Below are 13126 nucleotides of genomic sequence, written 5' to 3'. Positions count from 1 at the left end.
AAGTTGTCATGAACAAGTCATTAAAAACTCATTAGTTATATAAAGATCTCTTGTTATTATAACTTTGATATTTTCAAAAAAAAATTGTCAGTTTGAGGAGATTGTAGGACTCACTTATATATTCTGAATAGTTTATGATATATGATTCATTGATTCGGGCAAGTTGACCCTATAACTCCCCATTTCTTAAACTATCTAGATTTATGTGAAATTCGAATAACCTAATAACATGAATCTCAATCCAAACAAGGCACATTTTTGTCACAAGAAAGTATAACCAAGAATTAACATATAATCCAAATCAGCAAATATTTTTATTTTTTTTATATAATCTGAAAAGTTACAACGAAGAAGATAGAGACAAAATATATATATATATATATATATATATATATATATATATATATATAATACTTTAACACACTTTTAATGTTAAACAAGCAAGATATATGTTTTTAAGGGGTAACTCAATTGGCTCGGATCACACCTTATGAAGCAGAGCTCGATCACTAGTTCGAATCCCTCTTCTCTTGTGTAGACATGTTTAAAAAAAAAAAAAAAAAGAGATATAAAGTACAAATAAAGGCTTTTGTAACATTATAAAAAAAATTAGTCTCATATTAAAAAGATAAATTGCTTATTAAATGAATGGATTATAAAAATGCCCATAAACACTACTCACATTATATTTTTACCAGATGAAACAGATGTAATTAGCCTTTTTTTTTTTTGGTTAGAGTTAAAAAATAAAAAAAATAAAAAAGTTATGGATTCGGTGACAAAGCATTATAGAGACTTGTCATAGAAATAAGCACGGATACAGAGACACACACAGTCCCGACACGCCCCCACACAAAAGGACAGAGACAGAGATAGAAAGAGGATATCTTTGGTGATCTTATTGATTATTATTATTATTATTATTAATATTATTAATATTTAGTGTAATGCTTCTATCGTTTTCGTGACTAAGGATCCCATCTTTTCTTTTTATGCTTCTTATGACACTTATTATGCTCTCTTCAACAACATTTGACTTGTCTAATCACACAATTAGCAACGTTATTGGCTACTTAATCATGATCAAAATTTTTTTTGCTTAAGTAAGCATTAAAAAAGAAAAGAAAGAAAAGATGACATGGAATAGTGTTGGTCCGTTGGAATTTTCATCATTTTGAAGCTGCCTCGATTGGACAAGCAGAGCATAAATAACCACCCAAATATACCCTACTCTGTGGTCATGGTGAAAGCGATGCACCGCCCAAAATAGTAATATGGCAACATCACACTTTTACATGCACTCCTTTGATTTTTTTTTTATTAGATGCTCCCAATAATGAACCTCTTTCATAGTGCGTATTTTTATAATTTGTTTTAGGTTAAATTTGCCCTAGGATCCGATTCAGATCCCGTGCAATATTTCCTGATCTTGCTCGTGCTCCCGCTCGCTCGACAGTATATTAAGGGGCGGTTGAATTGTTCCAATGAGTACACGATATAGATTGGTCACATTCATTGTGTTGTCGTGATTTGAGCTGAATCTTGGGCATGCATGCTACTCCTATAGCTTGCAAACCAACCCTACTTTTCCTAGAACTCTAAAATCTTATTGAATGGCCTAAATGGGAGGTGTATGATTCAAGCAAACGTTTTAAAATCTGAAGAAGCATTTAAGGACAACTGGGATTCACAGAAAGAAATTAAAAGCAGTAGACTTGGAATCAAATCACCTCTTGACCAATTGACCCTAGTGAAAAAAATAAATAAAAAATACAAAAGCTAATTTAGAGGTAAAAAATTGAAAATAAATAAAATAAATAGATGACAGCCACCTTAGCAATGGATAGGTTGTACGGGACATTAGGTAGTTATAGAGGTAGGACATTTTCATATGTTTTATGGGACCTTATGTTCCTTATATTGAGTTTATATAACATCATGGGCCCTGGTCCGTTACTATCGGATCAAGATGATTCCTTGGGAGATATTTTATTATTATAGGGGAATAATTAAGTGTGTGGCAAATGGACTTGCACATGTGCTTAATCCTATTATTATAAGGAATAATTCATGAGATATTTTATTATTATTATTATTATAAGGAATAATTAAAGGAATCCTTCCCACTATCAAGGGAAGATCTAACAAAATAAAAAAAATACAAAGATATAATGCTTCGAGAATATGTGGATAAAGAGTGAGCACAAAAATTTAGGATTGGGGGAACCTTTTATTTAATAAAGGATGTTTGAGATAATGCAAAAAGGAAGAGAAAATTAGCTGCTCCAATTCATATACGATTTTTAAGCCCAAGCCCAATGTTGAGAAAGCCGAGGGCTTGTGTTACTGCACCAAAGCCCAATATTGAACAAACATGCGGGCTATTGGGCTCAGAAAGGTACAAGTGGACAGCAGGCTTTGACAAATCCTGGATTGGGCCTTATTTCATATGAGCCACATTCTAGTTCAAAAGGCGATCATGTGTAATTGCATGGCACTCATACATCTTCATATCTTGGGGGTTTTTCCTTTTTTATTTTTATTCATTTTCAACTTGCATAATGCGATTTTTTCGCCTCTTTTGGAAACCCATCAAGGACTTGATTTGGATTTCTAGTAACCATATGGGAAGTCAATATCGTTAGTTAGAAAAACACTTGTGATTCTAAAGATGAGGATCTCTCAAATTTTTGGACCAATCTAAAAGCGGAGGGTTATGAGGCTCACTTGCCCCTAAGATGTGGAACCTATATATCGGGGGCAGGTGGCCCATAATCCTCTTCTCTTATACTACTCAAAATCTGTAAAATTTTGGCAATCTAAGTATATGGAATCTCAATCCAAATTCTACGGCTTGTACTATACTTCCTTGCAAACTCACATGACAACCCATATAATTATTACATGGAGTTGAATTTATGAAAAATAAAATAAAAAAATTAAGCAACAAAATTTAATTAATTAGTTGATGAGATGATAAGTGTCATCAATTTGTAAGAAACTTATACTAAAGAGAAGTGCTATACATCTCAAATTTTATTTCTAAAAATTAGTTTTCAAATGATGTGTCATCATCTCATGAGATTTATTATTTTCGAAAGTATGTTACCAGTTCATGGGATGATGACATATCATTTGAGAACTAACTTTTGAAACAAAAATTTGAGATGTGTAGCATTTCTCTGTAGTAAAAGTTAGAATAGGCGCACTCCCAACACTCTTTTGGGAAAAAGTTTGGTCACTCTAACTGGGCCTTTAGAGACCTATTTATTGGGCCTAAACATCTTCCGTAGATGATCCATAATGTCTCTGTACTCGACCAAGAACAAGAAGTTGTTACTTAAAGCTGAAAACTCCTGAGTCATTGTAGATGGGCCTCTAGTGACCCAATGCTTGGCCTGAAGATCTTCCATGGAAGATCCATAATCGCTCCACATCGTACACAGTTTCTTCTTCGTTTGTTTTTTTTTTTTTTTTTGCAAGTAACATCGTACGAAGATTGCATAACAAATTCCCTTGTCCGACTCCTTTGGATCTTGAGACATTCCAACTTTCATCTTCATCCACAAACATAACCCAAACCCTCTTTCTCTCTCTCTCTCTCTCTCTCTCTCTTTTTCTGTCTTCTTACCCATTTTCTCACTTCGATCGATCGATCTCCAAAACAAGATCAGCCATAATTTCCTATTTCTCGTATGGCATCAGGAAAGTCCCGTAATAGCAAGAGGCCGTCATCATCATCAACCTCGTACGCATCAACAGTGACAACACTGGTGTTCATAGCACTCTGTGTTTTGGCTGTATGGATGCTAACCTCCAGCTCTGTAGTTCCCCGACAACCCACCACTCGCACTTCATTCTCCTCTTCCTCCAAACAAACCCAAGCCGCCACCACCAAATCCAATGCCAAAAAGGACATTCCCGTCTTCGAAGACAATCCCGGCGATCTCCCCCTCGACGCCCTCAAATCCGACGACGACGCTAATGACAACAGTAAGCCTCAGCAGGATCAGAAGTCGGATTCGTTGGCAGAGAATTCCAAGGACTTGATCGTCGACAATGACAAGCGAGGATCATTACAATTACGTTTACCCGGAAAAGAATCGTCTGAAGAGCTGGAGAAGCAGAAAGAAAGCGAGAATCAGATATCTGAAGAAAGCTCTTTGATCACCACCCAAAACCAGCAGCAAGCCACAGAAACAGAACAAACAAGTAACGAAGAAAGCGAAGAAAACCAAAAGGTTGAAGAGAGTACCAAGAATGTCTCCAAAAACAGTGAAAACTCTGAAGAATCAGACAACCAAAAGCAACTACGAGAAGATCAAAGCCGTGAAAACACCCAAGAAACTCAGAACAATGACGAAGAAAAACACGTGGAAAGCAATGAAGAAAACTCTGAGACGTCTAAACAAGAATTCCAAGACGTGACCAGGGACGAACACCAACAATCCCAAGTACCAGCTGCAGAGGATCAAGAAAATCGTTCCAACGAAGAAGCCAAAGAGGAGAGGAATAACACGGAGGCTAATGCTAATGGCACCGAGTCCAACTCGGGCGAGGCGTTCCCGGGTGGGACGAACGCGGTGATCCCAAAGGAGTCCAAGGAGTCAAAGAAGTCCTGGTCGACTCAGGCTGCTCAGTCAGAGAACGAGAAAGAGAGACGCAAGGACCAATCCAACGGTAACGATAGCATCTACGGGTACACGTGGCAGATATGCAACGTCACGGCCGGTCCTGATTACATACCTTGTTTGGACAACGAGAAGGCGCTGAGACAATTGCGCACGACCAGACACTTCCAGCACCGAGAGAGGCATTGTCCGGAGGAGGGACCCACGTGCCTGGTCCCTTATCCGGACGGGTACAAGCGGTCCATCGAGTGGCCCAAGAGCCGAGATAAGGTAGGGTATGGTGATGCATTGATTGAATCTGAACCGTCGGATTGGACAATGGTTTTGGTTTGCTATGTGACTGTTAGTGTTGTTTTATTGTGTGGTCCCGCAGATATGGTACCACAACGTACCACACGCGAAGCTTGCGGAGGTGAAGGGACACCAAAACTGGGTGAAGGTGACGGGTGAGTTCTTGACTTTCCCTGGCGGTGGAACCCAATTCATACATGGCGCGCTCCACTACATTGATTTTCTTCAACAGGTAACTTTTAGCTCATCATCGGACGGACCATGTGGATTGGTCATGTACTTTTGTTTTTGTTTTGAAAATATTAGACTTCTACCAAAACACATTAACAATTCTCTTCTTCGTGTTATGGGAAGATGAGATGTTGTTGCAATTGCAAATAATGTTTTCATTCAGTTGACTTCTTGATTTGTAATTCCTTCCATGCCTCAAATCTTATTATATGGTGGCTACACAGTCAGTACCTGACATCGCTTGGGGGAAGCGCAGTCGAGTCATTCTGGACGTTGGGTGCGGGGTTGCTAGCTTTGGGGGTTTCCTTTTCGAACGAGATGTTCTTGCCATGTCTTTTGCACCCAAAGATGAACATGAAGCTCAAGTTCAGTTTGCCCTTGAAAGGGGAATACCTGCAATATCTGCTGTCATGGGTTCTCAGCGCCTTCCATTCCCAAGCAGGGTTTTTGATATTGTGCACTGTGCACGCTGTAGAGTGCCTTGGCATGCAGAAGGTTCTATACAAATGTTTACACTCAAATCTTCATTACTCTATACAGGTTTTAGACTTGGTTTGTTAAGAATATAATAAACCCTTTTCATTTGGTGTAGGTGGTATGCTTCTTTTGGAATTAAACCGTGTTCTTCGGCCGGGGGGTTATTTTGTTTGGTCCGCTACTCCGGTGTATCAGAAGCTCCAAGAAGATGTGGAAATTTGGAAAGGTATGTTGGATCATGGATGGATGAGAATTTCTTTATTTATAAGCAATTTAGGGTTGCATTTAGGCTGAGATATGTATAAGCATTTTTGTAGAAATGTCTTCACTGACGGCCTCCATATGTTGGGAGCTTGTCACCATCAATAAGGATAAAATAAATTCAGTTGGTGCTGCCATCTACCGCAAACCCAGCTCAAATGATTGCTATGACCAGAGAAAGCATAAACGTCCTCCAATGTGCAAAAATGACGATGATCCAAATGCTGCCTGGTATATTCTACTCTTTCACATCTAAGAATGACTTAGAATGGCTTTTTGAGACACTTGTTTGATAATTTCTTTGATGTCCATTTCCAGGTATGTGCCTCTGCAGGCATGCATGCATCGAGTGCCCGTTGAGGAGGCTGAGAGAGGGACCCACTGGCCCGAAGCTTGGCCTCGGCGACTGCAAACGTCTCCTTACTGGTTAAATAGCTCCCAAATGGGGATTTATGGGAAACCAGCTCCTCAAGATTTTGCAGCAGATCATGAGCACTGGAAGGAAGTGGTGAGCAAGACATACATGACAAGTTTGGGTATCAGTTGGTCCAATGTGAGGAATGTCATGGACATGAGAGCTGTCTATGGGGGGTAATGTTCACCAAATTTTTATTTTCTTAACCAAGGCTAGCTTAATGCTTACCATAAAACGCATGTTACTTTTCACACTCATTTATCATACCTATGTTAGGCTGGTTGATGTGACGTGTTTTAAGTGACTTTTCATGTTAATCACTTAAAACATGTCATATCAGCTAGTATAAAATAAATCTCATAAATAGGTGTGAAGAGTAACATTACTCTGTAAAGAATAATTAAGGTTATGCAACATGTGTGCAGGTTTGCAGCAGCTCTGAAGGACCTTCAAGTGTGGGTCATGAATGTGGTGAACATAGACTCTCCGGACACACTTCCCATAATCTATGAGCGTGGCCTTTTTGGGATATACCATGATTGGTGCGAATCCTTTAGCACGTACCCACGTAGTTATGACTTGCTGCATGCCGATCATCTTTTCTCCAAGCTGAAAAAGAGGTAGAAATGGTTGAACTATTGCACTTCAGCTTTTTGATCTTTCATGAGATGACTAAGTAGTGGTTGTTTTGCTTTTACAGGTGCAAACTTGCTCCAGTGATGGCAGAAGTTGATAGAATAGTCAGACCTGGAGGCAAATTTATTGTCCGTGACGAGTCCAGCATAATTGGGGAAGTTGAGAACTTGCTGAAGTCTATGCACTGGGAGGTTCGTTTAACCTTCTCCAAGAACGAAGAAGGGATGCTCAGTGCACAGAAAGGCAATTGGCGGCCAGAAACATATGTAGATTCGTCCTGATCATGGAGAGAACATATCATTCGTTTCTAGTTATATGGTGCTCTTCCACATTATGAAGGCTGGCATCTTTAGCGCAGCGTAGTTATCATTTGCTGTAATCAGCAGGTAGATGAGTTTGTTACCGTTGTCAATTGTTTGTCGAACTCTGAGATACACAATCAAAGCAGTAATTGGCCAATTTTGGCAGAAATTAGCCTTCAACCCAGCTTTTGGCGTTTAAGATCTTATGTTTAAAATCTTAGGCTCCAACTACAGGTCGATAAGTGATACAAGTAACTTGGTGACGTCTGTCTACAGGTGGCCTGGTGCTACAAGGAACACGACTCAGTCATGAAGGACACTAAATTCTGCACATCTATAGCAAATCTCAGCAGAATGAATAAACGAGGCATTTCCCTTATATAATATTCACAACTCTAAAGTTCAACCCGCACTAAAATGTTACCAAATCAAATTAACAAGTGATTACATGTCCAAAACTACAAATGTTAGTAAGAGATGGTCTTTGCCTTTAAACTAGATTTTCCATAAGCTTGAGCAGAGTCAATACTAGAACAACGTGATTTTCTTTAATCATTGAGCCAAAACAGATCCAATCTCACCATAATATTTTGTTCAAGCTGCCACAATGAATCTTTCTATCCCAAAAGCAGCAACATATCAGATGCTTCTCATAATCCCCGGTGTCTCATCATCTTGGCTAAGAAGTTTCTGCAGTTGACCATTCAGGACTGCTGCCCTAAGATCTGCATTGCAAAATTAACAGTCAAACAAAGAGACAGAAAAATGGACTAGCATTCTGAGGCTATCAGAGAAGAGAAAACATTTTTCCTTTTTCCCAAAAACAGAGCGAAGAGCTAACCATCAGAGCCACCAATATGCTTCCCATTCACGAAAACTTGTGGAACAGTGCGTCGGCCAACCAGATCCAGAAGGACATTCTGAATTTTCACCCCATCATCTGCACAAATTCATGATGACAGCAATTCCAAATAACTTTTTCGCATTCATAAAAAAGCAGGTGCTGAAGACAACCCTTGTTGATAGATACCTCGGAGGTCAAGCTCGACAACAAAAGGTTGCTCATGTAGTTCACTGAATATGCGCTTGGCACCCAAGCAATACCTAGCAACAAACAATTCTTTATTCCACATAACTTGTTTCCAGAGAGAGGCACAACAGTATAGTAATATTATAGATTTGCCTGCAATTCTGGAGACTGAAAAAGCGCTGATCAAATATGCTTACTACACATTCAGCTGAAATGATTTATTAAATAATTGCAGGATCTTTTGGACTGAAAACCTTTAGCTAACAAGACTCAATTTGTGAATTCCAAATAAGATATTATGAGAAATAACAAGAAATGATGAGAATTTCAAATATGTTTACAACACATTCAGCTGAAAAGATTTATTAAATAATTGCAGGATCCTTTGGACTGAAAACCTTTAGCTAACAAGACTCAATTTGTGAATTCCAAATAAGAAATGATGAGAAATAACAAGATAGATCACTAATACAAATCAAAGTGTGCAACTAATGGTAAGCAAAGCAAATTTATTCCAGCTTCAAGTACACGTATTAAATAGCAGAACAGCTATTACCAACAGCCTGGAGTCAGCTTGAGCAGTTTTATGCATTTATCCCTACAACCAATGTGAGCTACTACAAGTCTTCATGTTTAGCTAACTTTAGCACCGCGCTTTTTTGGGGTTTGTGGACCTAAATGCAATCCACATAATTTCTAGAGGAAAATAACTTGCAGGGTATCAACTAATAAGCTCTACACTGCCAATCAAAACAGCTGAAGTTAATGGCGCACAACAGCAACTACATGCAAAACAAGCCTCCAATCTGTCACAAAAACGTCTGTAACAGTCTACCTCTCTGTTTTGTCATTTTCAATTCAAAACCAATCATGGCATAATAAATAAATCACTGTATCTAAATTCAACTCAAACAATTGACAAATCTCCCAACCTCATCCATGTATCTTGGTTTCCTTAAAAACTTAATGACGTTCAAGCCACACTCTACTTATGGTTTTGCATGTTCTATGTGCGACTAATATTAATTGATCTCTTCAAGAAACCTCACTTAAAAGTTATGCAAATATATTCCCACCACCGGCATAGAACAAAGTTTTCCTCTAACCCAATTAAAATGACATAATGCATGTGATTCTCATATGCATTTTTAAATGCTCAGATAATTCTATTAAAAATTCATGTAAGGATTACATGCTACGAACAAATGCCAATATAAATGACTGGGTCCAAACCAGTTTGTAGAAAACTTTGTTATTCCATAAATTCAAGACCTAAAAGTTGGCAGTAAACCACATCACTAAAGAGCTATACAGCAATTTGACAACTATTTAGCCTTTCTTCTAAGCAAGTATACATGTTGTAGCTCGTAAGCACACAGCATGGCCATAATCAAGCAACTCTTCAAGTTTAATGAAACCAAAGCCCTCTGATTTGAAATTCCGTGAAATTCAAAAATCTGCCTCACAAAATGCATCAGTGTCACAAATTTTAATCATGTAGAAACAAAATCACATCCAATTCCAAAAAAAGCAGCCAATAACCATTAATTGTGCTCGTAAGTTGCAATTCCAATCGCGGTACAAATGCATTAGGATCATCTAGATTTTCTATAGTAACTCAAAATCTTAAATCTGAATCATTTTCTTAATTAAAACGATTAGATTTTATGTATAGTAAATCACGAACGCTGCGGTGAAGTTGAATAAAGAGAGAGAGAGGTAATCACGTACGGGCAGTAGGATTTGGAGAAGATGGCAATCCTGTGGGAGTAGATGACGTTCTGTACGAAGGCCGAAGCCGAACCGGAGGCTCTGGCTTCCTTTGCCGCATGCCCTAACCACAGCACCACCAAAACCGCCGCAACAACAAGGCCAGTCAACTGAAACCTGCGCATTTTGGCCAACACCGTCGCACTTTTTCGAGCTTTCAAGTCCGACGTATCTGTGTACCAAGGGTCACATAGATTAACGAAATCCACGGGCCGATGGGCTAGTTACTAATGGGCTTGCGGGAAGGCCTTACAAAGACAAATTCATTATTATTTATACTATCCAAAATTATATATTATTATTTATTCTCTCAAAATAAATATAGAACACAAAAAAAAAAACTCTCAAAGTATTCTTCCTTATTCAATATATTTAGGTTAGTTTTTCTTTTCTTTTCTCTTTTTTTATTTTTTATTTTTTTGTTGTCTACAATAGGTAGTTCAATCGGCTCGGACTACGCTTAATAAAGTAGAAGTTACTAGTTCGAATCTCCCTATCCCTCTTGTGCGGACATGTCAAAAAAAGGTTAGCATTTTTTTAATTAGGTTAGCATATGTTACATGTGACTAAACCACCTCCTATCCAAAAATAAACTTGAATCTTATACGAAAATTCATACCCATATCTATGGCGTGTTTGAACAAATTGGGGGAGTTTTTTTTTTTTTTTGGGGGGTAAAGAATAACAAATTAGTAGAGTTGATAGGATTACTTAGAGTACGTATGGCCTCGTGATTTTGGCTAGCCAAATATGTATTTTTAAATAAAATTGTAGAAATTGTTCCATATGGAATTTGAAAAAAAAAAAAAAAAAAACAAAAAGACAAGAAAGTGCATTTTTTAAATTTTATTCAATTTTCTGTCAAACAAACAAAATGTACTGACATGATTAAGAATGAAGTCTAGTGAATCATTTGGGTTTAGGTTTAGTAGATTTTCACCACCTATTTTACATCGAAAACAACTCCATTCTTTAGTTCATCCTTTTGAGCATGAAATAGTAACTTTCTTGTTAGTGCAATTTCTTAGAGGTTGGATTCACCAATTTTGCTGTCTAAATTATTAACCGTCCGTAACAAATCTAAGAAAAAAAATTATGAAGTCTATTTCTAAACCTTTTCTGACAAGTAAGCTCAAATTGCCACCTGGTATACCTGTTACCCGCAAAAAGTGCATCCATCAATCCCCTCCGAGCCCCACCCAATATACCCACACATTTGTTAAGAATGAAATTGCCAAGAAGTATATAGTAGGAAAGGCAATCGACCCATTTCATTGATAAACAATAATCGAATAAAAATCACAACAATCGAAAAATCTGTATTCAATTTCAAGAAACCCAAAATCAAGCTAATCGAAATACAAATCAAAGAACATCAAGAGGTTGTGGATTTGGGCTTGGAATCACTTTCGCAAAGGTTGTTGTAATCCTCGAGCTCCTCATAGTACAGGTCCCACACGCACCGCACGCACCCACTGCCACAACAATCCCCCGGCAAGGGCTTCTCCGGCGGGGGAGGCAATTTCTGCTTCGATTCTTCTTCCGATTCCTTCTTGTTCTTGATTGCCTCTGGGTCTGGTGGAGTCTTGCTTGTTACCTCGTCGGCCATTGACTTCTTGTTGTGGGCGTGAGCGCAAAAGGGTCGTGGATCTTGGAGCCGATTGTTGAAGATATTGATGATTGTATTGGCAGAAACTCGTCGCAGAGTCAGATCGGAGGTTCGTCTCATGGGCAAGCCGACATCAACATGGGCTCGGACATTTTTTGGCTTTGGTCTACGATGGTCGGCTGTTGGTAAACGTGCACGGTATATGGGTCGATGATGCGCAGCCGTTTCCATGGAAATTAGAAATACGCGTTGAAAACTCTGGAAAGTACATGTTGGGCTTCTCTATCTTGCACGTGGGAGCCCGCGTGGAATGGCCGTGGTAATTGGTACACGCGGGAAGATGGTCAGGGATGGTCAAGGTGCGGAAAGAAACTGGGATTGAGATCCCATAAGATCTAAACCGTACATTCAAAATGAATGGTGTGAGTTTAACCACTTGAAAATAAAATACAATAAAAATTCGTAAGTGGTCAGACCACTCCTTAAGGTAATAGGCTATCCCTTAAAGAAGTGATCAACCACCCTCAAAGACAATAGTTCACCACTTTCACTTTTTTAAGGAGTGATTGACCACCATAAATGTGTTATTGGGGTGAACCAATCACTTTTTGAATTGTATGGTAATTAGCCATCTTAAGGATGTGGTACAATCACCTCCTCAGTCGGGTGATGGTCAATTATAACTCATCTTTTTTTGTTTTAAGTTTTTTTAAAATATGTCTAAGCTTAAAAATTAGGTTTGAACCTTAGGGACTCTTCCTCTATTCTTTTCATTCTTGATGAGCCAGCCAAAAAGATGCACCATTCATCTAGATTTAAAAGTTGGGGAAGAAAAGGCTGACTAGTTTACAACTAGTAATATAGGTAGCCTTTTTTCCAAGAATATTAAACTCAAAAATATTAATAAATAATTCAAAATACAAAACACAAAACACTCAAAAATACTTTTTTTATATTACATCACAACCCAAAAACTACCCTCTATAAAGTTTTTCCAAACCAACCTGAAAAGTTTGGGAGTCCAAATATGACAACCACACCAAGTGACAATTATAAAAATTGCATCCATAATGGTCATAGCTTGACTACATGAATTTTTTATTATGGTTAAAATTTTGTTATGTTGTATCTAATAGCGTATATGATGCCTACCATATATATCATTTAAAATTTTAAATAACGTGACAATATATACATCATTTTATTTGTAAAATCTAATATGAAACACGAAATAAGATTTTCACCATTTCGCTTGAAATTGAGATGATCATATTCCAGCACAAAGGGGCTAACGTGTGAGGTATGAATTTAACTAGGTTAGAGATTATCTAATTAATCTGGCTAGCCTGTTAACTAAGTAGCAATTATAAATCCAATAAATCTTCGTCATGGTGAGATAAAATATTGTTGCACAAACAACTTTTTTTTCTTTGTAAGTAAATAGCTTCATTAAAAACCAAAGCACACACGCAA

At 37.9% G+C, this 13126-nt stretch overlaps 3 protein-coding genes across 3 annotated transcripts; 1 reads left to right on the top strand and 2 right to left on the bottom strand.

Annotated features, from left to right (window-relative positions):
• Positions 1-3488: 3488 nt before the first annotated feature.
• On the top strand, positions 3489-7424 carry LOC132172654 (probable methyltransferase PMT27). The gene is made up of 8 exons (XM_059584187.1): positions 3489-4901; positions 5005-5154; positions 5378-5648; positions 5746-5856; positions 5948-6122; positions 6210-6482; positions 6732-6926; positions 7007-7424. Exons 1-8 carry the CDS (start codon positions 3696-3698, stop codon positions 7221-7223), a joined length of 2598 nt encoding a protein of 865 aa, XP_059440170.1. The 5' UTR covers positions 3489-3695; the 3' UTR covers positions 7224-7424.
• A 175-nt stretch (positions 7425-7599) lies between these two features.
• LOC132171103 (glutaredoxin-C3) lies at positions 7600-10222 on the bottom strand. Its single transcript, XM_059582329.1, has 4 exons — positions 10006-10222; positions 8275-8348; positions 8086-8184; positions 7600-7969 (listed from the first exon to the last, which is right to left on the bottom strand). The coding sequence occupies exons 1-4, from the start codon at positions 10167-10169 to the stop codon at positions 7884-7886; spliced, it is 423 nt and encodes a 140-aa protein (XP_059438312.1). The 5' UTR covers positions 10170-10222; the 3' UTR covers positions 7600-7883.
• A 1197-nt stretch (positions 10223-11419) lies between these two features.
• On the bottom strand, positions 11420-11884 carry LOC132173120 (UPF0651 protein P31B10.02, mitochondrial). Its single transcript, XM_059584707.1, has one exon. It carries the CDS (start codon positions 11882-11884, stop codon positions 11420-11422), a length of 465 nt encoding a protein of 154 aa, XP_059440690.1.
• Positions 11885-13126: the final 1242 nt, after the last annotated feature.

This window comes from Corylus avellana, chromosome ca2 (genome assembly GCF_901000735.1).
Source record: "Corylus avellana chromosome ca2, CavTom2PMs-1.0".
NCBI classification, from domain to species: Eukaryota; Viridiplantae; Streptophyta; class Magnoliopsida; order Fagales; family Betulaceae; genus Corylus; species Corylus avellana.
The sequence above is the reverse complement of the archived record's forward strand: the minus strand, read 5'-3'. Positions and strand labels throughout refer to the sequence as shown.